This window comes from Rattus rattus, chromosome 7, assembly GCF_011064425.1.
Source record: "Rattus rattus isolate New Zealand chromosome 7, Rrattus_CSIRO_v1, whole genome shotgun sequence".
Classification (NCBI taxonomy): domain Eukaryota; kingdom Metazoa; phylum Chordata; class Mammalia; order Rodentia; family Muridae; genus Rattus; species Rattus rattus.
In genome coordinates this window covers 72,977,704-72,999,557 of record NC_046160.1, presented here as the reverse complement: position 1 = coordinate 72,999,557, position 21,854 = coordinate 72,977,704, and the positions used below count along the sequence as shown (strand labels likewise).

Here is a 21,854-nt window from a genome sequence, read left to right as displayed (position 1 = left end):
GAGGTGAAACTGGTTGCTCTTCTAGGAGACCTGGATCGATTCCTGGCATCACAGGGCAACTCTCTGATGTCAGTGACTGCAGTTTCCAGGGCATCTGATGCGCTTTTTCTGCTCTCCTTGGGTACCAGTCATGTGCTTGTGTATTGATATACACAAACACTCAGACACATAAAATAACATTTTAAAGAGAAAGAAATGCCAAGTCAAAGCAAAATAGCGGTAACATTAAGAAACAAGTTCAACTGAGGGGGGGAAGGGTGAATGAATATGTGCCATAAAAGCCTGAATAGGAACAGTTGTGACAGCATTGCTCATAATATCATAATAGCAGGGAAGTGGTCTAGAACCTCAACGTTTATGAGAATAAAGCAGGAGAATTTTAAGTTTGGAGCCAGCCTGGGCTGCATGGCAAAAACTGTCTCAGAAACAAAAGTATAAGCAACCTGAGTCTCTACCAAAAATGTAATGTACAAGCAAACATTGTTATAGTCACAGAGTAGAAGGAGCTGGTGCACACGTACCGTGGACAACCCCTTGGAAAGAGCTGGTCATGGGGGCATCGTTCCGTGTGCCCATAGAATGTGAAGAGCCCAGAACAGGCAAAGCTACTCACGACTATGACGAGCTGTGTGCCTGAAATGGACAAAGAGCCTGACATGTGAGTTCTGTTTCAACAACACAGGCATGATGTGAAATAAACAATATAGTGAGCTTCCAGGCACCATTTAACCAGTCCCCCACAGTAATGTGTCTCAAAATTCTAGCAAAATATTACTACTAAAACAGTGGCATCAATAGTTTCACTTATTCATTCATTCGTTCATTCATTCATTCATCTGTGAGACAGTCTTGCTCCATATCCCCCTGTCTTATCCAGATCTCACTACTGAGCTTGAACTCATATCAATCCCCCTGCCTAGGTCTCCTGGGTGCCAGGAGCCATCGTTCACCCAGTTGTTTATAAGTTATCTTTTCAAGGAAGGGAGGGAATGAGAGGAAAGGGCAGGAAGGAAGAACAAGAAACAGAAACCATGGCCGAATCTGAGTTTGACTGTTGGTTAGGCATCTCCTTAGCGCCTGGAAGATGTCACCCTGCTGAACTTTAGCAGGTAGCACTGGGAGTAAAGCCAAAAGGACAGTGAGTGACTGTGGGTGCTGCGTGCCAGAGTCAGTGGTGCCCGTGCCTCACTCCCGTGTGTGTTCACCTCCATCCACCCATCCGAGCGTCCTCTCACAGAGAGACTGTAACACCGCCCAGGTTTCGTTGCTTTGCTTTGTTTTTTAAAGATTTTTTTTATTATTGTTTAGGTGTATGGATGTTTCCTTACATGTATGTCTGGGAAACATTTGAATGTCTGGTACCTAGGAAAGTCAGAAGAGGGCATTGGATTCCCCACCCCAGCAGGAGTTATGGATGGTGGTGAACTACGATGTCAGGGCTGAGTATAGAACCCGCATCCTCTGGGAGAGCAACAAGTGCTCTTAACTACTGAGCCATCTCTCCAGTCCCGAGACTTAGTTTTTAATCCTCAAGGAACACGGGAACTACTTTTTCACATACAAAACAAAATCCAGCCAGTTAAAATTATATCATCGTTGTAAGTTGAGTAAATTATAATATCCGTTAATCACAATGTGTTATTCACAGACTGCCTCTCACAATATAAGGACTGAAACACAGGGAAGAGGTCCTCAGATGTGACCTGCCCTTTGCAGGAAGAAGGCCTTTGGGATGAAAGCGAAAGTTGTCTCTGCGTCAAGCTGTTTCCTCTCATTTGTGCAATGCTAGCGTCTGCTGTGGGTGCCTTGCTTCCTCTGTGTATTGTTAATATTCCCAGAGATCTGATTGGACAGGGAGGACGGGGAGGATGTGACTTCTTAAAGCTTGCTCTCTGGAAGGCTTTATTTTAAGGAATGAACATTTTTGATTTTCGTTTGATTCAGTCTTTCCTTGGTTGTTTCTCTGAGACAGGATCTCACTATGTAGGTCCTGGAACTTACTCTGCAGGCCAGACTGGCCTTGAACTCCGAACTCTGCCTGCCTTTGCCTCGAAAGCGCTGGGATTAAAGGCACTCACCACCACTGCCTGGCTGTCCCCCACCCCCCTCTTTTTAGATTGATTTGTTTTTACTTCTTGTTTTTGAGTGCTTACCTGTGTGTATGTACGCTCACTGTGAACATGCCAGGAAAGGGCTTCTGTCCCCTGGAGTTACAGACAGTTGTGAACTGCCACGTGGGAGCTGAGAATCGACCCTTTGCCTCTAGGAGAACAGCCAGTGCTCTTACCCTCTGAATCATCTCTCAATCCGATATATTCTTATTTAGAGGCAATTTAGTTAAAACTAATAATCAGCCAACTTCCCACATCAATTATATGCTTTTCTTAAAGGTAACTCTCCATCCTGTGGTGAGATATATAACCTTTTAGTAAGCCAAGAATGCCTAGAACTGAAAATTTCTCAAGTTGTTTCTTTTCATTGTGACAAAATGTCACTCCACAGCAGTCCTTTATTATCCTGCTTTTTTAAAAATAAATAAATCTAGAACAACATCACAAATGCCTTTGACTAGGCTATTGGAACCCTCAAATGACTGGCCCTTTGGTGGGTCTGCTGGTGTTCTGAAGCTACGGACACAGCTGTTAAGTCACGGCTGAATCCAAATTCCTTATCAGCATTTTCAATGTCTTTAGCAGCTGCGCTGTTTCCTGGCAACTTTTGCTCTGCCTCTGGAAAGCATATTTTTCATCATTTCAAAGGATGTAAACGTTTCCAGGCTCCATTGTTCTCGGGTGGATGAGTGGGAGTGACTTTGTTTCTTTAACTTTGATTCTAGGGGATGTAGCAAGTCCACAGAAAAGCTACAGCACGAATAGTAACAAGTATTTACAAAGTTCACAGAAAAAAAAAAACAACTTGTCAGACCCTAGAGTCCCTCTTGTCCCTTCTCTATCACAGCCTCACCTACCCCCAGGAACAGCTGCTACTCTGACCTTTGTCATAATTTCCTGACTTAAACCCAAGGATTCTGGAAGTGGCGCTTATGCGTGCAGGCCAAGTCTTTCTATATATAGTTTAGTGTAAGGTCTTTTGTATATAGTTTGACTACTTTTATGTATGGTACAGCATGTATCAAACAGACTACTCCAGCTTTGTCTGGGCTTAATATTAATGGGTCACGTTGAATATATTCTTGAATTTCTTCTCTTTTATTAGACATTTTTAATGAATTCATCCATGTTTTGGGATGTCATAACAGTTAGTGCATATTTGTTGCTATAGTGTGTGTGTGTGTGTGTGTGTGTGTGTGTGTGTGTGTGCAACAGATAAAGAATTTTCTTCTTTTTTTTCAACATTCACTGGTAAAATCAGAGTTACTCCTAAGTTGTGGCTACTGTGAATATTGCTTTGATTGTGGTTTTGGTGGTGCATGAATATTTTTTCTAGGAGTAATGGATTTGCTGGGTCATAAAGTACAGTCAGGCCTCTATGTCTCTGGAGTCAACCTGTGTTAGGTGGAAAATATTTGGGGAGAGGGTTACACTTATGATACAGGGTTTTCTGTTCATTTCTTTCTTTATAGCTAAGCAATATAGTCTAACGACTATGTCGTAGCATTTGCGTTCACTAAGTATCTTAAGTTACCTAGAGGTGATTAAAGTATCCATGAAAATGTGCACAAGTTGGATACAAGTACTGTGTCATTTTATGTGAAAGATATCCTTGGATTTTTATGTGCTCCAGGATCGTAGATCAATCACCTATGGACTGTATAGATAAACCAATCTCTATGGATTATATAAGAAAGACCATGTATGAATCATTGCCCTATTAATACTGTCAACAGGTCTCTGTTTCACCTGTTCATAGCAATACACAATATGCCTTCTCCCGAACAGTGGACCTGTGCCTACGGCATGGCTCCAGAGCAACACCGCCTGTGTGGTGACTCAGAAGGTTGCTGTCGTCAACTTTTGTAGGCCCTTTGGGATTTCATCACAACGCTTTGTCATTAACATTCAGGGGTGCTCAAAAAAAAATAGCAAAGGCAGGGACTGAGGGAGCAGCCATAGCAGCCCTCGAACCCCAGCATTTACCTACAGTCATCAACACACTTTTTGATTTCCGTCAGCCGGGCTGGTTTGGAGAGCTTCTTCTGCATTTCTCTGATTACTAATACAATCAAATTCCTTTGGTTCATCCGAGTCACTGTAATCTCTCCTTTTGAGAATGTGCATCCGAGCGTTTACCTCTGCCTCTGGAAAGCATATAAAAGCTACTTAAAACTGATTTGTAGGAATTACAGATTCGAGATACTAGTCCCTTGTCAGCTGAATAAGTCATGGAAAATCTCGTGCTCTGCCCCTCCGTCTCTGTGTGTGCGGGGGGGGGGGGTTGTCAGATGTTGATACTGAGTATCTTCCTCATTTGCTCTTCACCTCATTTATTGAGCCAGGGAAATTACTGCTCCTTAACCTAGTCAGACTCACTGGCCAGTGAGCTCGAGGAATCCTATCTCTGCCCCATCAGCACTGAAGTCACAGGGCTATGCCTAGCTTTTAAATGGGCGCTGGGCATCCAAACTCCGGGCTTCCTGCTTGCAGAGTAATCACCCCTGACTCCCTCCCTATTCCAAGAGTGCATTTTCTTATGTTTTTCTACCAGTATGCTCGTAGAACTGAGGGCTTGTCTATAAAGTAAAAATGTCATAATGGAATTTGTGATTGAATGTAATTTATTTTTTATAGGTCTATTCACTTCATTTCAAGTGTGAATGTCTGACCTCCATGTGTGTATGTGTAGTACTGTATGCAGACTTTATGCTTCCAGAGATCCCGAGAGGGCACTGGATCCCCCTGGAACTTGAGTGGATTGTTACTTGTGAGCTTTATGTGGGTGCTGGGAATCAAACTTGGATCCTGTGCACGAACAACAGGTGTTCATTACCTCTGCACACTTCCAATATGATTTAAAAGACTAATGGATGGGATCCATTTTACAATTGCTCTCTCAAGGCAAATAAAGAGACACCATGTTCACCTTTGAAAGACAAGTGAATGTAATTTATTCAGCACTCTCTGATGTTTAAGAGGTAGCTTCTGCTTCCCTTTCTATCGCTGTTTTCGGTTTGCTTAAAGCTTATTTCTAACACGTTCTTCGCATTTCTCCTCTGTGGTCTTACTTACACTTGTCAATCTTACTACACTATAAAGCATCACAGAGTATTATATTTAAAAAAGGAATTATTTTGATAGAGATCAGCCTCTGCCTCCTCTCTCCCCCTCTTCCTCTCCTCCTCCTTTCTTTCCAAGGCTTGGGGTGGAACACAGGTCCTCATGTGAGGGCATCAGGCACTTACCACTGAGCTACACCCCCACCCAGAGAACTGGTTCTCAACGGCCAGAAGAAAACCACTGGCTACAGGCACTCCTAGAAATCAACGCTTTCTTGGTCTGCTTATTTTGAAAATACTTTAAAAATAACAATAATACTTCTTTCTGTGAAAAATAGGCATAATCATTGTTGATTTTAATAAAAACAGAAAAGATAAGAAACAAGTAGAAGCCACCCCAAATGCTGTCACCCAGAGCCACTGTCGTGTGAGCCTGCTGCCTGCCACAGCTGACTCACTAGCCTGCGAAGGGGCCTGTCCACTCCCAAGCCATTGTCTGAAGGTACCTGCAAAGGTCTGTCACAGCAGGTGACACCCCAGCAGATCTTTAGGGTGCTACCAGCCGAACATCCCTCCTCAACTTTATTTTTCCCACACTTTCAAGAGACCTATGGAAACAGACGGAGAAAGGGGAATTTTGATTATTATTTTTTTTTCTGCTTCGCCAAATTACTGGAAAAGAAAAAGGGCTTCCTAAAAAAAATACAGGCACTTCATTGAAGCAGTTTCCAAAATAGTGAGACCTTTAAAAGCTACATTAAAGAGTTGGCATTTCTCAAGGGTTTCCACGAGCCAGCGTTCCTGAAGGTGTGGGAAAGACCACTGAAGAAATCCAGGTTTCTTGCCCAAAGAGTGCCAGGAGAGGTAGCCAGGTGTGATACCTGCCTTCAGCGTGGGCACTCGCCAGAGCCCAGGCCTCTGAAAACCTTGGAAAATATTTCTTTGACCCTGGGGTGTTATACTTTCAAGTGTGTATATAAGCAGCTTTTACAGGTCTACAGGAGGTCTTCCTGACCGCATAGCTGATATAACCCAGGCATGGAGACACACACTCAAGCCACAGAAACCAAAAGATGGGGGCAGGAGGAACACCAGAGTCAAGCCAACCAAGGCTACATAGTGTCCAAACAAAACAAAACCACCTACTTAGCCACTTTATAAAATTGTCTGCATTGTTCTATTAATAATAACCAATGCTTAATGCATTTTGATGTATTTTCTTTTACACTGTCCCTTGCATGTTCGTTTTCTCTCTCTCTCTCTCTCTCTCTCTCTCTCTCTCTCTCTCTCTCTCTCTCTCATTATAAAGTTTTAATTTTCTTGTTTATTTTGCCTTGAATAACATTTTATTAACTAGAGGGAAATATTATTCCTCATGGTAAATTGCATATAGAGTTTTCACAACTATTGTTGTATAAAACCTTTTAGATTTTGCAATACATTTTAAGCATTCCGTAAAGGAGTACAAAGAATTCCCACATACCCTCCAGTCACTGTGCCCTTGGTATTTAACACCACAGTATGTTTGATCTTAAGCATCCTGTCTGTAAATAAGCTTCCTAGTGCCACATTTGGGAAGCATAGCATTTGGGTTCTCCATTTGACCAGCATGCTCTGCTCTCGTTCCTCTGCCCAGGTTACTATAACAACAGCACAAAGGTGGCTGTAAAGACCCTCAAGCCTGGCACCATGTCTGCTCAAGCATTCCTGGAAGAGGCCAACCTCATGAAGACCTTGCAGCATGACAAGCTTGTGCGGCTGTATGCCGTGGTCACCAAGGAGGAGCCCATCTACATCATTACCGAGTACATGGCCAAGGGTGAGTGGCATCCCCAGTCCAGACCCCTAAAGGAGGCAGGTCCCATAGCAGAATGTTACAGTGATCAGAGAACCCTCAGCTTTAGTGTAAAGCCTACTCGGTACTGGGAAGTCAGAAAGTAAGAGAAAGAGGACATTACATAATCACAGCTTGGGCATGGCAGTTTTCTTCCATGCTGGAAGCCTGAGTAGTCATAATTCTAAAACAGCTTATTTTTCTTCTTCAGCGTGATTGAAATTTCTGAATGTTACTTTAAATTGCTAACATAGGGTCTGAGGATGTGGTTGAGGTGGAAAGCTTAGGTAGCGCCTAAATTTAGTTAATGTTTTTTAACCCATGGAAGTTAAATCCCCATGTTGTGGAATCCCTGAAGAAAAGGTCCTAAGTAGCCATCTTTCCTGGTTAGCTCTTTGGAAATGGCTATCAATCATGATTTTTTTTCCTTCACCTTCAGTCTGGTAGAGAGATACTTCTAAGCCCTCACATTTTTTTTAAGTCTTTGGAAAAATGAGTGTAGGGAAGAAAGCAATGTGAGTAATAATCCTAAATTAATAATTGTTCCTGCAAGTCTGACTAGAGCGTGCTGTGATAGTCAATATGTCAGTAACTGTTTTCAGTGCTGGAGATCATACCTGGGTCCTCACTCATGGTAGACAAGTACTCTAGCACTGAGCTAACAGGAAGTTCTATTAGCCAGCAGGTTAGAAGCATAGATGTTGCACATTTTAACTTAATATCTATTAACAAGTGCCGTTCAGAACATCATTGACTCAAAGCATTCCCCATAAGGGGACATGTGCTGTCCTGTTTGTGTTTCACTTTTCCCAAGGCTGGCTAAGTACGTTCTCCTTGAGCTGTGTCCCCAGCCTCAGAGATATTGTTAACAACATAGAAAGAACCCCATGGCTTGGTTGCTATAACTGAGATACACCATACTCAGGACCAGGTGCTTTGTCATTTGTACATGTGGCATTTCCTTGAAACACTAGTGTTCGCTGAGTACTTAACATGTACCACTTTGGCCAGTGGCTTCTGTGTCCAAGAACTAAGTGCTATTCTGCGACACTAAGCGCTTACCACCCACCAAACCCCACATTGTACAACTTAAATCCCCTTGCTTACATTTTGACAAGAACTCCTTTAGCGCTATAGGGCCCACTTTGCAGAGGCTTGACGATAAGAAGTAGACCAAGGCTGCCTGTAAGATTGGTGCTTGTGATTCTATGGGAGAAAGAGGTCTCATAGATATGAAACCAGAGGAAGTAGGTGGGGGCTGCTGTCAGCACCAAAATTAGGGAACTGACTTGTTTCCAGTGCAACAGCTCTCCCAGAGCCTCAGGCTTCTTCGGAGGTCTGTACTTTTTCTGAAACAAGTCAGAGCCAGCCTAACCTGATGCCTCGAAGGGAAAGGCCTTCCGTGAGATGTGCTTCCTGTCTTTCTGTCCCAGACAAGCTGACCAGTGATTAGGCAGGATGTTACTACACTGGCCAGTTCTCTGAAACATGATTTCACATAGCTATAGAGAAAAAATGCCACCATCTTCCCATCTGCCCTGAGCGTAGCCAGTCAACCGTAACAGACTGAAAGGGATTGGGCTTGCGCAATCTCAGGAAAAGGTTTTATAAGCATTCTGAGCTACAAAGCCCATCATTTTATGGGAGCTTCTCCCTAATGGCAGTTTTCTTTCTCAGTACTAGAGATGAATCCTAGGGTCTCAAGCATGCTGGATAAGCACTCTACCCCTGAGCTCCACCACAAGCCCCTTGATGGAATTTTTGGCTTTTGCCTCGTGTGCTTGCATGGCGTTGACCCGTCATTCCTCTGCCTGCAGGTAGCTTGCTGGATTTCCTCAAGAGTGACGAAGGCGGCAAGGTTCTGCTCCCGAAGCTCATTGACTTTTCAGCTCAGGTGAAGTATTAGGAAGCCCAGTGAATGCGCATGTACTCTTGCAGATGCAACGTCTCTTCCTGTGAGAAGGAACTCCCTTTGCGTGCGTGCGTGCGTGCGTGCGTGCGTGCGTGCGTGCGTGCGTGGGACTGTCGTATGTCTGTATGCCTGTACGTCTATATGTCTGTCCATCAGCCTTCAGGCCTGCTGGTATATCACGTTCTATGAAGCAGGTCAACCTCTTTATTTATTCTGGATCACTTTCCCATCATTCATAGGAATGGCGCTGAGCCTTTTGAAAAGCCAATTCCATACTGTGTAAGCACATCAGCTTTTAAATCATGCATGTGTTTAATCAAGTGTGACTCTAGTACGCTGATTCTCTGGAGTCCTGGAATTCTGCCTACTCTTCCTCTTAACCCCTATTGTGTGTCTCACTAAGGGTCTGAGATACACTCGCTTGTAATGTCTCCAATACTAACTCGAGAGTTAACTATTTTTTTTTTTTTTTTGGAGTCACATACTTCCTGAAGTGTGTTTATAAGCCAAGGCAAATTCCCTGGAATCTGAACTATGCCCGGTGCAGTAAGGAAATATACATTTCGGGGAGGAAGGGAAAGGAACCAGAGCCCTGCCTTCTTTGTCATCCTTGACTCCTATACAGGCCCTGGCTCTCAGGTGCCAGTGCAGGGCCCCATCCATTTAGGACGATGGTATGAAGACAACTGCCCTGCAGGAAAGGCAGCATGGCTAGGTGCAGCTGTGGGTCCCACAAAGCTAGCAGAACAGGAAGTGGAGAAAGCAGAAGTCTGATAAATGTCTATTGCACTGAACACAGATAAAGAGGCCCTCTGCTTTAGTGGGGTTTCCTACTAGGCTGGAGATTAGAGGACCACTGTAAAGGTTTGTCCCATGGGGCAGGGATAAGGTAATATGGCACATGTGGCCTGGGTCAGATTGTGCCCATAGTTTGGGTCAGACTTTACACACAGCAGGGTATATGCTGTATCTAATGGCTGTCTTTGTCTTTTTACAAATGGGTATCTATATTTGGTTTTGTACATCTTATTTGATAAGACGTTATCTTGTAGCTGAAATTCTGAGGTCTAAGTCTGGGTGTCTGAGGCTACCATATGAAGGGTAGCTTTCATTGACGTATGAATAAGACTAGGGAACGGTTGCTTTCTGAGCCTTTGTAGCTTGCAGACATAATGTCCACAGAGCCTACTCTAACTGTGGCAGTGCATCTGGATACCGGACCCATTTACAGGACTCCACTAGCCTAAACCCCGTTGGTGACTGGAGAGGCTAGACACAATCAAGACACCGCCACTGTCCTTTCCAGCTTGTGCCAGATGAACTGTCACTTCCATGTCCCAGAGCGTCTTTCCAGGGAGGTGGCCCTGGGTAAACTGCCGAGTCATCGAGGTGAATGCGAAAACCGTTATTACTGAGAGTGTTACACCGCAGCCAGGGATAGCTAAGCATGCAGGCTTAGAACAAACACACTCACTTCTTCCTTCCCTCCTTTCCTTCTCTTCCTCCTTATTCCTCTCCCTTTCTCCCTCCCTCCCTCCCTCCTTCTCTCTTTTTCTTCCTTCTCTCCCTTCATTTTTTCATAGGTTGAACCCAGGACCTATGCGTGTGAACCCTGTCCGTTACTCAGCTACACACCCAGGCAGTTTGTTTTCTTCATACCTAAGATCTCGTTCCTTCTGTGTTCCTATCTGTTCAAAACACAAGCCCCATCCAGACTCTGCCATGCTCGTTCCCTTGGGGTGCAGCTGGCGAAAGCACCTGTTTACGCTCCTTCGTCATTTGTTCCACTTGCTTGTGACTCTTCCTCCTGTGACTGGGGTGCTGGGCTCACCCCTGGTAACAGTCTTACACAATGACTTCTACAGTGTTCCTCTTGCCACCCTGATGCCCTGGGTTCCATTTATGGAGGTATTACGCAACGGGTTCTCTTGTCTTTCATGTGTGTGTTTTTTTAAGTCTCCATACTTCTCAAGCCCTCTCTTAATTTTTCACCTGCCTCTAGTTAACTTTGTCCGTTTTCTGTGGAGAATCGCACAGGAACAGTGGGTATTAATGAGATTAACCTAGATAGATAGTTGGTGGCCGAATACTTAGATAATTCATCCCTGCATCCCATATCTTTTCCCCAGCTTATTTCTCTTAGGGTAGAAATTGGATGAATCCACTCGGTATTTGAGTCCTAATTTAATCAGTGAGTCAGGTGTATAATACGTTGATGGTCATTCTGTCCTGTTAGCATTGTCATATACGGTCAAGAGTGGAAAAAATTAAATGTTCGCCATGGGTACCATTACCGTCAACAGCAGAGATTGGTTATCGGGACTAGAGATGCGTCTGCTCACAATCAGAAGGACAAGGAAAAGCATGAGGGGAAGACTTGGGACTTCCCCATGACCTACTTCTCTACTTTCTCTTTCCCACCTTCCCCGGGTGTCCAGTTGAGTCAGAAAACCCATGATGCACATGGCCACTTCCCAGTTCATGTGAGAGCTGATTTCATCACTTCCTGTCTCAGGAAAGCTCTGAAAAGGCTTATGGGGCACCCGTGTGATCCTCGCTCTTCAGCAACACCCCTCCAGCCCATGTAGCTCCTGGTCACCGGGTAGCGGTGAAGGAATTTTGACTGGAACAAATTTCCTCACAGCTTTTCTCCTTGCACTTAAACGCCATTTCATGCTTTTCTTTGCTTAGAGGGGAAAGTGATGCCTTAGGAGACATTTGACATTTCTGAGCATATTACCTTCACCAAAATCCCAGGAGATACATGAAGGGGAAAAAAAGGCAAAAGAGGCGGAAATTAGTTGGGAAGATCCTGGGACAGAACCAGATGTGGAATCACAAGCTTGTAAAACTGAGGAGAAAATAACATACAAAATTTGAAGGACTGTACAGTGATCGGATAAAATCCCTTGTCTTTCTGGCCTAGGGAAGCAAAACATTTTTTTTTTTTTGTTTTGCTACTTGGCATCAGCACCTCTGAGAAGCAAACACAGTTTGCACTCAGAGAAACACAGTTATCTCTGAGCAAAGCTGTAAAAGCCCATCTGTTATGATCACGGAATCATAGCAACAATTAACATCTGCTTTAGCTTCTTCTAGCTAATGAAGCAATCTCCCTTACCCAATGAGAGCCCAACAACTCTGATGCATTGACTGGCCTACTTAGTGTGTTTTACAAATGCATGAATTGACTTCGATTTGCGGGTGGAATTGCTAGGACTTAGCCCAGGGTTTCTTGACTACAGACCATCTATCAGCACGTTCACCTGTATTGTATTGGCACTGGTGGTCAGCACTCATCCCGTGATGATTTCGTATCTGGCCTGTCATGGCGGGTGTTTTGCCTCCCTTGCCTTGCCTTGCTGATAAGTTAATGATTTCTTTAACTCCTTTCTTCTTTCCACTCGTCTTTATTGTCAATGTATGCCTTTCTTTCTTCTGAGTGTGGCCTTGAACTCCTGATCCTCTTGCCTCTACTTACCTCATGCTAGGGTCACACATACGCACCGCCACTCCTAAGTCATTGCATGATGTAGTGATTGCCCTCGAGATGTCTCTTGCCATTGGTATTAAATTTGAAGTCACAGTCTAACATTGAAATCAGTAAGCTGAGGAAAAGAGCAAACCTCAATTCAAGAGTTTCTCAACCTCTTTCAGTAGCTAGGAGACTAATCTGTGATAAATCGGCTGGAAGGGACAGCATAGAAATGTCCTTAGGAAGCTCCTAGAGTATTTGACAATGCCACCAGATGCAATATGAGATTAATGTTATCTCTTTACTCTGTCTTTGGGAGGAACTGAAGAGAAGTCAGACTCTCATTTCTCAGCTCCTGACTCTTGTGCAGCCTCATTCCTTCACCACCATTGCTCCCATAACATCCTCACAAAGCTGCTGCTTTTGACCTGTGAGCCGTTACCTCTTTGGGGGTCACCTAAGAACATTGGAAAACACAGATGTTTACATTATGATTCCCAACAATAGCAAAATCACAGTTATGAAGTAACAATGAAGATAATTTGATGGTTGAGGGTCACCGCAACATGAGAAATGGTATTGAATGGTCCCAGCATTAGGAAGTTTGAGAACCATTGTAATACGGATCTACTTCATGTTTAAAGCCTTGTTTCAGATTTAAAACATAAACTCAGCACTAAGGATTGATCTCTAGGCAGTTGCCTGCAAGGCAAGCATTGTACCCCCAGGTTATACATCAACTCTTCAAAACTAGGATCTGTAGCCTTATTGCCAAGGCCACCATCTTCAGTTTATTTCAACAGAGAAAGAGGCACTGACATGTAGAAACCAGCTTGAAAGCAAGTGGAAGGTTCTAGAAACTGGCTTGGCTTGTCCATCTGCCTGGAAACCACGATGATTCCCACTTTCTTAGTCGTTCCTCTTTCCTGGAGCCTCTCATGTGCACCTCTGTTTCGGCCCTTGCACTTGCCTGTCCACCTGATGGTACAAGAATGGGATAGACCAGCAATGAAGTGGGCATTCACTAATTCCCGAAGAAATATTGTGTAGAGAAAGAGGCCATGGGGACCAGGACAAAGATGCCTCAGAGTGCATCCGTGCCTAGAAACCATGACTTCCCAATGCATGCAAACTTACACAACTGGCGGTTGCCTCGCGCTGTGAAACGGGAGATGTATTGCTGCAGTTGTGTACACAGCATCGGGTTAGGTGTTTCATGGTCTCAGCTCTCATAATGCATGACACAGAAACTCCTTCTCTACTGAGACTACATGAGTTGCCACTCTGATAGAATTAATGACCTTAATGTTCTAAACAAAGGGGCATAAATACGTTATATTATTTTGGTAGCCAGATTGAGGCATGGCAGTGGTCTCTTTTCAAAACTAAAAAGATTTTAATTGCTAAGAAAGTAACTGTGCACATTTGTAATGCACAGTGTGATTACTTTTGTCGGTTGCTTTTGAGACAGAACCTTGCTATGTAGCCCAGGCTGCCCTCAACTCACCATCATTCTGCCTCCACCTTGAAAGCATTGGGATTACAGGCATGTGCTACTGTCCCAGTTCAGTGTGACTTTTAACAAAATTAACACATTTTTATTGTGTGCACACACCCGTGCACACGCATACCTGTAAAGTTCAAAGGTTAATCTACAGGCGTGTGATCTCTCCTTCCATCACGTGGGGTCCCTGCATACAACTCAACTCATCAGAGTTGGCAGCAAAGCGCCATCACCTGCAGAGCCATCTCGTGAACATTCAAAAGTCACTGCCCTACCCGTTTTGACATCCACAATTAGTCACTGGTAACTGTTGCCACCCTTTTACACTTCAGAACTCTAGAATTCATTCCGTATGTCTTACTGTAACTTGACCCCATTTCTCTTTATCCGTTTTGAATAATGAGTTTCATTCAAAACTCATTTCTAAGCATGTGACTTAACCCTTGGGGCATGAAAACTTATAAAAATGGACCAGTGAAACGGGAGCCGATGTAGGAATTGCAAAACTGGATAATAGGCAGTTTTCTTCTAGGGGGAGAAATAGAAAGAAAAAAAAACCCACTTAATTGTCAGTTAAAAATAACGCAAAACAGGAACTCTATTTGTGTGTGTATGGTGGGTTGTGAGGTTAGCATATTAGGCAGAGGGACTGTGGTCACAAACACAAATGAGCCCAGAGGAGCTTTTTTTTTTTTTTTTTTGGTTTTGTTGTTTTGTTTTCAGGGTTTGATTGTTTTATTTCTTTATTTCTTTTTGAGAAAGAGCCTCGCTCTTTAGCCTAAGCTGGCCTCAAACTTTCGATCCCCTGCTTCCAATTGCCACCTCTGGGATTCCGGGTGTGTGATGGCATAGCTGCCTGTATTGTTTGAACCTGGTTGGAAATCCATGCTAGCCCCAGAAAGAACCCATGAGTCAGATTGGCCTTGAATCTTGATACTCTTTTGTCCAGGGTGATAGTTGCTAGTTTGTGTTATCCTGGAGTCACAAGTCAGCTTTCTCTTTGGGAACATGTCATGGCATCCCACAGGGCCAGACGTAATGGAGTGAGTGGATTAGGACCAGTGAGGGTCCTCACCAGTTACATTCAAAGCAGAGGAAGGACAGCTCTCCTTGGGATTTCTCTGTGCTCCTTTTACCTTCACCATGTGGCTGTCTCCTCTCTTTCACCCAGTGAGCAGGGAGCACAGCCTGGCTCCTTGCTAGGAATGGGATGAGCAAGGCATACTCAGTCTCCCAGAAGAACATGGCTTATTGTGGGAGGCAGATGCATGGTGGATGAAGACAGGGTTCGGCACCAGAAATGTGGCCAAAGTAAGCACCTTATGTTGCTCTCAGAGCACTGTAGATGGGGAAGCTGGAACCCAGTGGGGAAGGAGAGCTGGCTGTGAGGACAGGATCACTCCATCAGCTTGGGAAAGGCTCAGACTGTGGAAGTGAGCTTTGACTACGGGCGGTTACTGCCTAGAAAAGAAACTACAAGAGTTGCAAGTGAAGCTTGTGGTGGAATGAGAGAAGCCAGTGAGCAGGACATAAGTGCTGAGGACCCTGCATATGTCTGTCAGTCACAGTGAACTGTCTTTTAGATAGCTCCATGGGTTAAAGCTGCATTTGAACAACACAAGAGAATGTGCTCAGTCAGAGGTCCTGCCTGGGCTGCAGTGGTTTTGCTCTCTTAGTTAATGTTTTGGCGCTTGGATGAATACATGGTTCTTGGAGTCACTATGACATCCATGGAAAACTCTAGCCAGGTGGATTTCTGGCGATACCATGGCACACAGGCTTCTGAGGCACGACGGCCTGGCAGGCTGCTTGGCATGACGGCTCTGGGAGTGTCAGGAACCGACCACTCTGCAGCAGGAATGTGCTGTCAACTCTGGCCTTGCCATGTTGGATACAGGAATGACTAGAAAGGAGGGTCTGCAGCGTGGGTCTAACTTGACTATGGCTGTCAAGAGCCCATGTATAGGGAGTGTGGATGTGAGCACTTTAAGAAATGGGCTCCTAAACCATTGAACTGAGAAGGGGGGTGGGGGGGGCGGGTAGAGGAATTAGAGAAAGGACTGACGAAGCAGACAGGGGTTGCAACCCCATAGGAAGAACAACAATACCAACCAACCAGACACCCCAGAGCTCCCAGGGACTAAACTACCAACCAAAGAGCCATGGAGGGACCCATGGCTCCAGCCATGCCTTGTCGGGCATCAGTGGGAGGAGAGGCCTTTGGTCCTGTGAAGGCTCGATGCCCCAGTGTAGGGGAATGCCTGGGCCGGAGGCGGGAGGGAGTGGATGGGTGGGTGGGGGAAGCCCCCTCATGGAGGCAGGGGGAGGGGGAGGGGATAGGGGATTTCTGGAAGGGAAATGGGGAAGGGGGATAACATTTGAAATGTAGATAAAGAAAATATCCAATAAAAAAAATGAAGGGGAAAAAAAAGAAGCAGACTCCTAGGAAAACACGAGACTGCCCCTCCTGCCCTCTGGTTTCTATTAGCCACCATGAGGAGTATCAGAAAGAAGTTCTTAGAAAGGGAAAAGGGGGAAAGGGTTATTTTGGTTTATTTTGGCTCATAATTCCAGATGTTTTGGTACATGGTCAGCTTGTTTCATTGCTGTGACCCTGGGGTGAGGGAAATCACCATGCTGGTAAGAGTGCCTGTCAGAGCTTGCCAGGAAGCAGAGAGAGAGAGAGAGAGAACGAGGAAAGGTCCCAAGTGTGCCCTTCAAAGATATCCCCCAGAGACATCTCGCCAGGCCCCCACCTGCTAAGTTTTCCTCACCAATAATGGCGTCCATGGCCGTTGTGGATCCAGGGCTGGGCGTTTGCCCACTACACACGGTACTGGGTTCCATCCCTAGTGCTGTAAGAGAAATAATTAATTCACAAATGGGTCCTCAGGGTCCATCTACCTCTCAGTGGCACTGTCAGCTAAACTTGAGTTTTATTAGGAGACAGTTCTTATCTAAGAAATAGGAGGAGCCCTTGCCAGAGCTGGCCATCTATGATCTAAATAGGCCTTCATTGCCTTAGAATTACCTTGCCTCCAGTGTTTCATTATGGTGCTAGAAAACTGTGTTATACAGGAAGAACTAGAGACTGGGGGCGGGGTCAATAGTAGGTGCCGAGCATGCTCAGCTGTCTACACCGAGCAGCGGCAGGAGTGGCACCACCGCTCTGGAGTAGGAATAAGGTTTGGAATGCTGTGCGCACAGGCTACAGGCGTCCTGGGTTTCAGATGCTTTGCTGTGGGGTCTGGGACTTGAAGATGGGTGGAACTGATGAGCTCTGGGAAGTTGGGCTATAGACACTATTAGGGTTTCAAAAGAACAAGTGAGGAGGTAGAGGACGATCCTAAGAGGGATGTACAGGGACAGAACCAAAAGAGTTGGCATAAAGTGCATCACATCCTTTGTGGAGTAAGTAAGGCCACAGAGCCAGCTACCCATGGAGGGGGGTTTTACTGAGAACAAAGAAACTTACATTGCATTTTGGGGCAAAAGAGCCTTCAGAGAATTTTGCAAGGCCTTTCTCAGTGTACTGGTTTTGGGGAAAGTCCCTCTTGGCTGTTTCTCTCCCCTATTCCTAGACTTCCTTTCTCCTCCTATTCTCTGCCTGACTGCTCTTCCTGGTCTCCCTTCCTTCCCCTACTCCCCCACAGCCCTCCCCAGGCCATTCTCCGCATCGTACTTTAAGTAGGCTCATATTAAGTCTTAGGAAGACAAAAATGGAAACGAGATTACATTTTAGTTATCGGCCTTTACAATAAACGAAAGAACAAGAAAACATACTGGCTTTTTGTGGAGAAGAGCTTTCTCTCTCTGCCCCAGAGCATCATGTGCTTCAAGACGTTCGTGCAGTAGCCTCTTGGACCCCAGGGTTTTGTAAAGTACAGGAAAGTGGAGTCACTGAAAGTGGCCTTCACCCCAGTTAATGACCATTTGACTTAAATGTTTATCCTAAGGTCATGTTGTTTCTGGAACACATTCTCTTGGGTTTCCTTGAGGTGTAGGCAGTGCATGGGAGGTGTGGGGCATTCCTGAGTTCTGCATTTCCCTCTGGAACATTCTTTCTGGGTTTTACTGCCATGTCTAAGGCAGCAATCTGCCCCACGGCACCTGAATGCCTGCTCAGGAAACCTAGACACATCACAGCAACCTGCCTATTTCCATCTCTCCCCACCTCTACACTTTCCAGCCTCCGCAACTGCCATGCTCCTCTCTGCATCCCTGAGGCCATTGTCAGTTTGCACATTTGAGAATCTATGGCCTTTGTCTTCAAGCATTTGAGGTGATAGGTATGTTGATGGGTAGACATATAACGAACTACCGCTTTATACCTACAAATAAATATAATTGTGTGTGTTTTATAAAAATTAAGCAGCAAGGTCATTAAACCTTAAACATCCCACACACATTGGCTTAGTTCGGGTTTGTACTGCTATGATGAAACGTCACAAACAAAAGCAACCTGGGAAGGAAGGGGTTTATTTTATCGTATGCTTGCAAATATACGTCTAGTCTCCATCACTGAGGAAAATCAGAACAGGAACTCAAGGCAGACACGGAAACAGAGGTGTGGAGGAACATTGCTTTCTGGCTTACTCCCCATGACTCACCCTGCTTTCTTACACACCCCAGGACCATCTGCATAGTTACAATCAAGTCAAATTAAAACAGAACTCAATGATATAAGACGTTCAGCGTTTGATATCTGGTAACAATCCATACTCTCCTGGACGCTACAGGACTTAGGCAGTGCACACAGCTTGTCTTGTAAACTGAAGCCAGGTCCACTGCACAGCTGCTGATGTCATTGCTGGTTGTCCCATGGTACCAGCATCTCCAAAATATTGGGTCTTCACTGTAAGTGGGTTGCACCTACACCAACAGCCTCTCCTGGGCTCTCATCAGGGACTCTAACCCTGCCACATAGTGCTAAGCCTCGCTGCTCTCCATGACCCCTTCAATCCTGGGGCTCCTACTTCCAGGAACCTGGAGACAGGAGCTGATGCAGAGCCCATGGAGGGGTGCTATTTATTGGCTTGCTCTTCCTGGCTCGCCCAGTCTGCTTTCTTATACCCCAGAACTACCTAACCAGTGCTGGCACTGCCCACAGGGAACTGGGTCCTCACCACGGACAGTGTCTTGCCCACAGGCCAATCTGATGGGAACACTTCTTCATTCAGGTTCTCTCTTTCCAAATGACTCTGGCTTGGGTTAAGCTGACCTAAAACTTGGCCAGGACCCATAAATCTCAGACAGAGAGTTGGCTGTCAGCTCTTCTTTGCTCCGCTCTCCCCGGCTTCCTTCTTTCCAAGTTTCACTAAGTAGGCAGGTCAGCTGCTGGGTTTCTCTTTTCCCTCTGCCCCCTCTCTCCCACTTCCTCTCTCCTCTCTCCTCTCTTATTCTATGGCAGTTAAAGAGGGGCTCGAAGATGGTTTGGTATGTTAAGCACTTGCCACACAAGCAGGGAGAATGAGTTCAAAGCCCCCAGCTCCATGTAAAAATGGGGTGGAAGGTAAGGACACCTGAGGTTTCCCTTTGACCTCTAAATGTGTTCTGTGGCGCTTGCCCATGCCCTGCCCCGCCCCCAACATCAGACACAAATACACAATTGTGGTTAAAAAATACATATTGTCAAATGCACCAGTCTAACCATATTCCCTGCTGTCAGCAGCATTAAGTCCATTCACACTGTTGTAAAACCAAAAACACTCTGTTCCCAGCTCCTCTGTTGCCTTCTCCATGACCCCTGGCAGTACCTTCTGTCACCCTCTGTTACCCATCTTTCTAAGTCTGCACACTGTATCTCACCACCTGGATGGCTTTCATGCAACTCCCCTCCATGGGTTCCAACCAACTCCAGTGGACCACAGCACCCTCCTTCCTCAGCTCTGCAGCTCACAAATGCTTTCTGGGCTCAGCGTCTTTCCCAAATTTTCCTTCCTGGGAGCTACTGTCCTTTGCCTCATTCCCGCCACACTCTTGCTGCCAACATTTGACCTCCCACCTGAGCCACTTCCCCTCCTGCCTGCTCCATGGTTCTCAGTAGACACCGCTAGACATTTCTTCCATAGCATGTACAATTACTATTTCAGTGAGGTCTTGTTTGTGTTCGTATCATCCGTGAACAGCAGAACCTTGGAGAGAGTGGGCGCTGGGTAAAAACTCCATAAGTCATTTTATTGACCCTTGAACTGGAGCACACCTGTCTTACTTCACATAGCTCTGAACTGGCAACCGGAAGAATGTGTGTCACCTTGAAGGTCGTCTGAGGCTCAGGTGTGAACAAAGCGTTTTCACGTTCCTCGTCTTCCGCGTGTTTAGTCCCCTACACAAAACTTGCCTAATCGGTCAAACAAAAGCAAGAGAAGAAGGAAATAGAATGTGAGTATCTGGGTTGTCAGAGAAAACAAAGAGTGGCTTTGTTTCACGTTCCTTGTGGCATAAAGAGCTCCAGGAAGAATGAAAAACTATAAACGAACTGGTTGAAACTGAAGCATGGGGGCAGGGGGTGCACAGTGGAACAGGTGTTTTCCTCTCTTGGCCTAAGTCTGGGCCTTTCCTCAGCACTGCACCTTGATTCTGGAATTCACATGGTGAAGGAACACTCCTCTACAAAATTATGACTTAAAGCTGGTAGAAAAGTTTCCACCATTTCCTGGGTCATACCAACTCCTTGTTCCTTTAAGATACATGGTACAAATGTGTTTCTTACCTCACTCTTTCTCAGCGCATTCCTACACAGTGTGATCCTCCTGCTGATTGTAGACCCTTTGCTTCATCCCCAGAGCCTTAACTCCCTTGAAGCCCTCATCCTCAGACTGCTTGCTGCAGTCATCCTGGGGTTCCTGGATGCTTCCCCCACCCTGACACAGAACACTGGCTCTAAGCACATCTCCCATTGTTCCCAGCAATCCTCATTTTCAAACTCAGGCTGTTTCTTACTTCCTGCCCTCCAGGACTCCGTCTTTTACTCCTCACGGAGTCCCTGGGTGGTAAGAGAGAGAGATGCTCATTGGACTTTTAATCCTGCTCTGTCTCTATTGTTCTCATTTCATTTTAGTGTTGCTCCCTCACACGTCATTGTTGCCCACACTTCCTCCCTCATCGTATTCCCTCTTTTCTCTCTCTCCCTCTCTCTCTCTCTCTCTCTCTGTCTCTCTCTCTCTCTCTCTCTCTCTCTCTCTCTCTCTCTCTCTCTCTCTCCCTCCCTCCCTCTCTCTCTCTCTCTCTCTCTCTCTCTCTCTCTCTCTCTCTCTCTCTCTCTCCCCTCCATCACACCTTCCGGGTAAAATCTTTCCTGGCCTCATGCCAGGCCAGATCTTCATCTCTTAGACCCTTAATTTTCAGTTATATGCTATTATGATTGCTGGCTTGTTGCATTTCTGGATCAAGACTACTCATCTGTGGATCTTGCTACATGATCCAAGCCCATGCCTTTTCAGCTCCTGGGCACTAGTGTGTCTCTTTCATCTGCAAACTATCGACCCCCTTGGGGCTCTCAGTGGACTACCTGGCTGGACTTTTCCCGGAGAGGGCCCTCAAGCAGCCTCAGCCGGCCTGACTTGCTACACTGCAGTACAATGTTACCCTGTGTTACACATTGAGCCCTCGCCTCTCCAGCTGTTTCTAGACGTTTGACTCTGGTGTAAGCGCAGGTTAAATTCCTACGATTTAAAGTTGAGCAGCTGCCTCAGGAATACAATGTTTCCTTAGGATCCCTGGTTCTTCCCTCAGCTCTTCTAGGTTCTGGTGGCTCTTGGCACTCCCTGGTTTGAGGCAGGGTTCTGTGAGTCGTGCCTACCCCAACCTCGTGTCTTTGCCAAGACTCCTCTGCAGAAGAAAAGCGTCCCTTGGTTGTTTACTTAAACAGCAACCAGACATTAGACACCGGGTGCGCCCTGAGCCTAGAATGGCATTTCATCTCAGGATCTTTAATTTATTAAATCTGCAAATATT

General features: G+C 45.5%; 1 protein-coding gene across 2 annotated transcripts in view; it reads left to right on the top strand.

The window, feature by feature from the left end:
• Window positions 1-21,854, top strand: part of Lyn (LYN proto-oncogene, Src family tyrosine kinase) — a 111,409-nt gene that overhangs the window by 72,046 nt on the left and 17,509 nt on the right. For both annotated transcript variants that reach the window (XM_032907812.1, XM_032907811.1), the window contains exons 9-10: window positions 6,810-6,992; window positions 8,825-8,901. In XM_032907812.1, coding sequence (XP_032763703.1) covers window positions 6,810-6,992; window positions 8,825-8,901 — 260 coding nt within the window. The remainder of the gene's footprint in view (window positions 1-6,809; window positions 6,993-8,824; window positions 8,902-21,854) is intronic.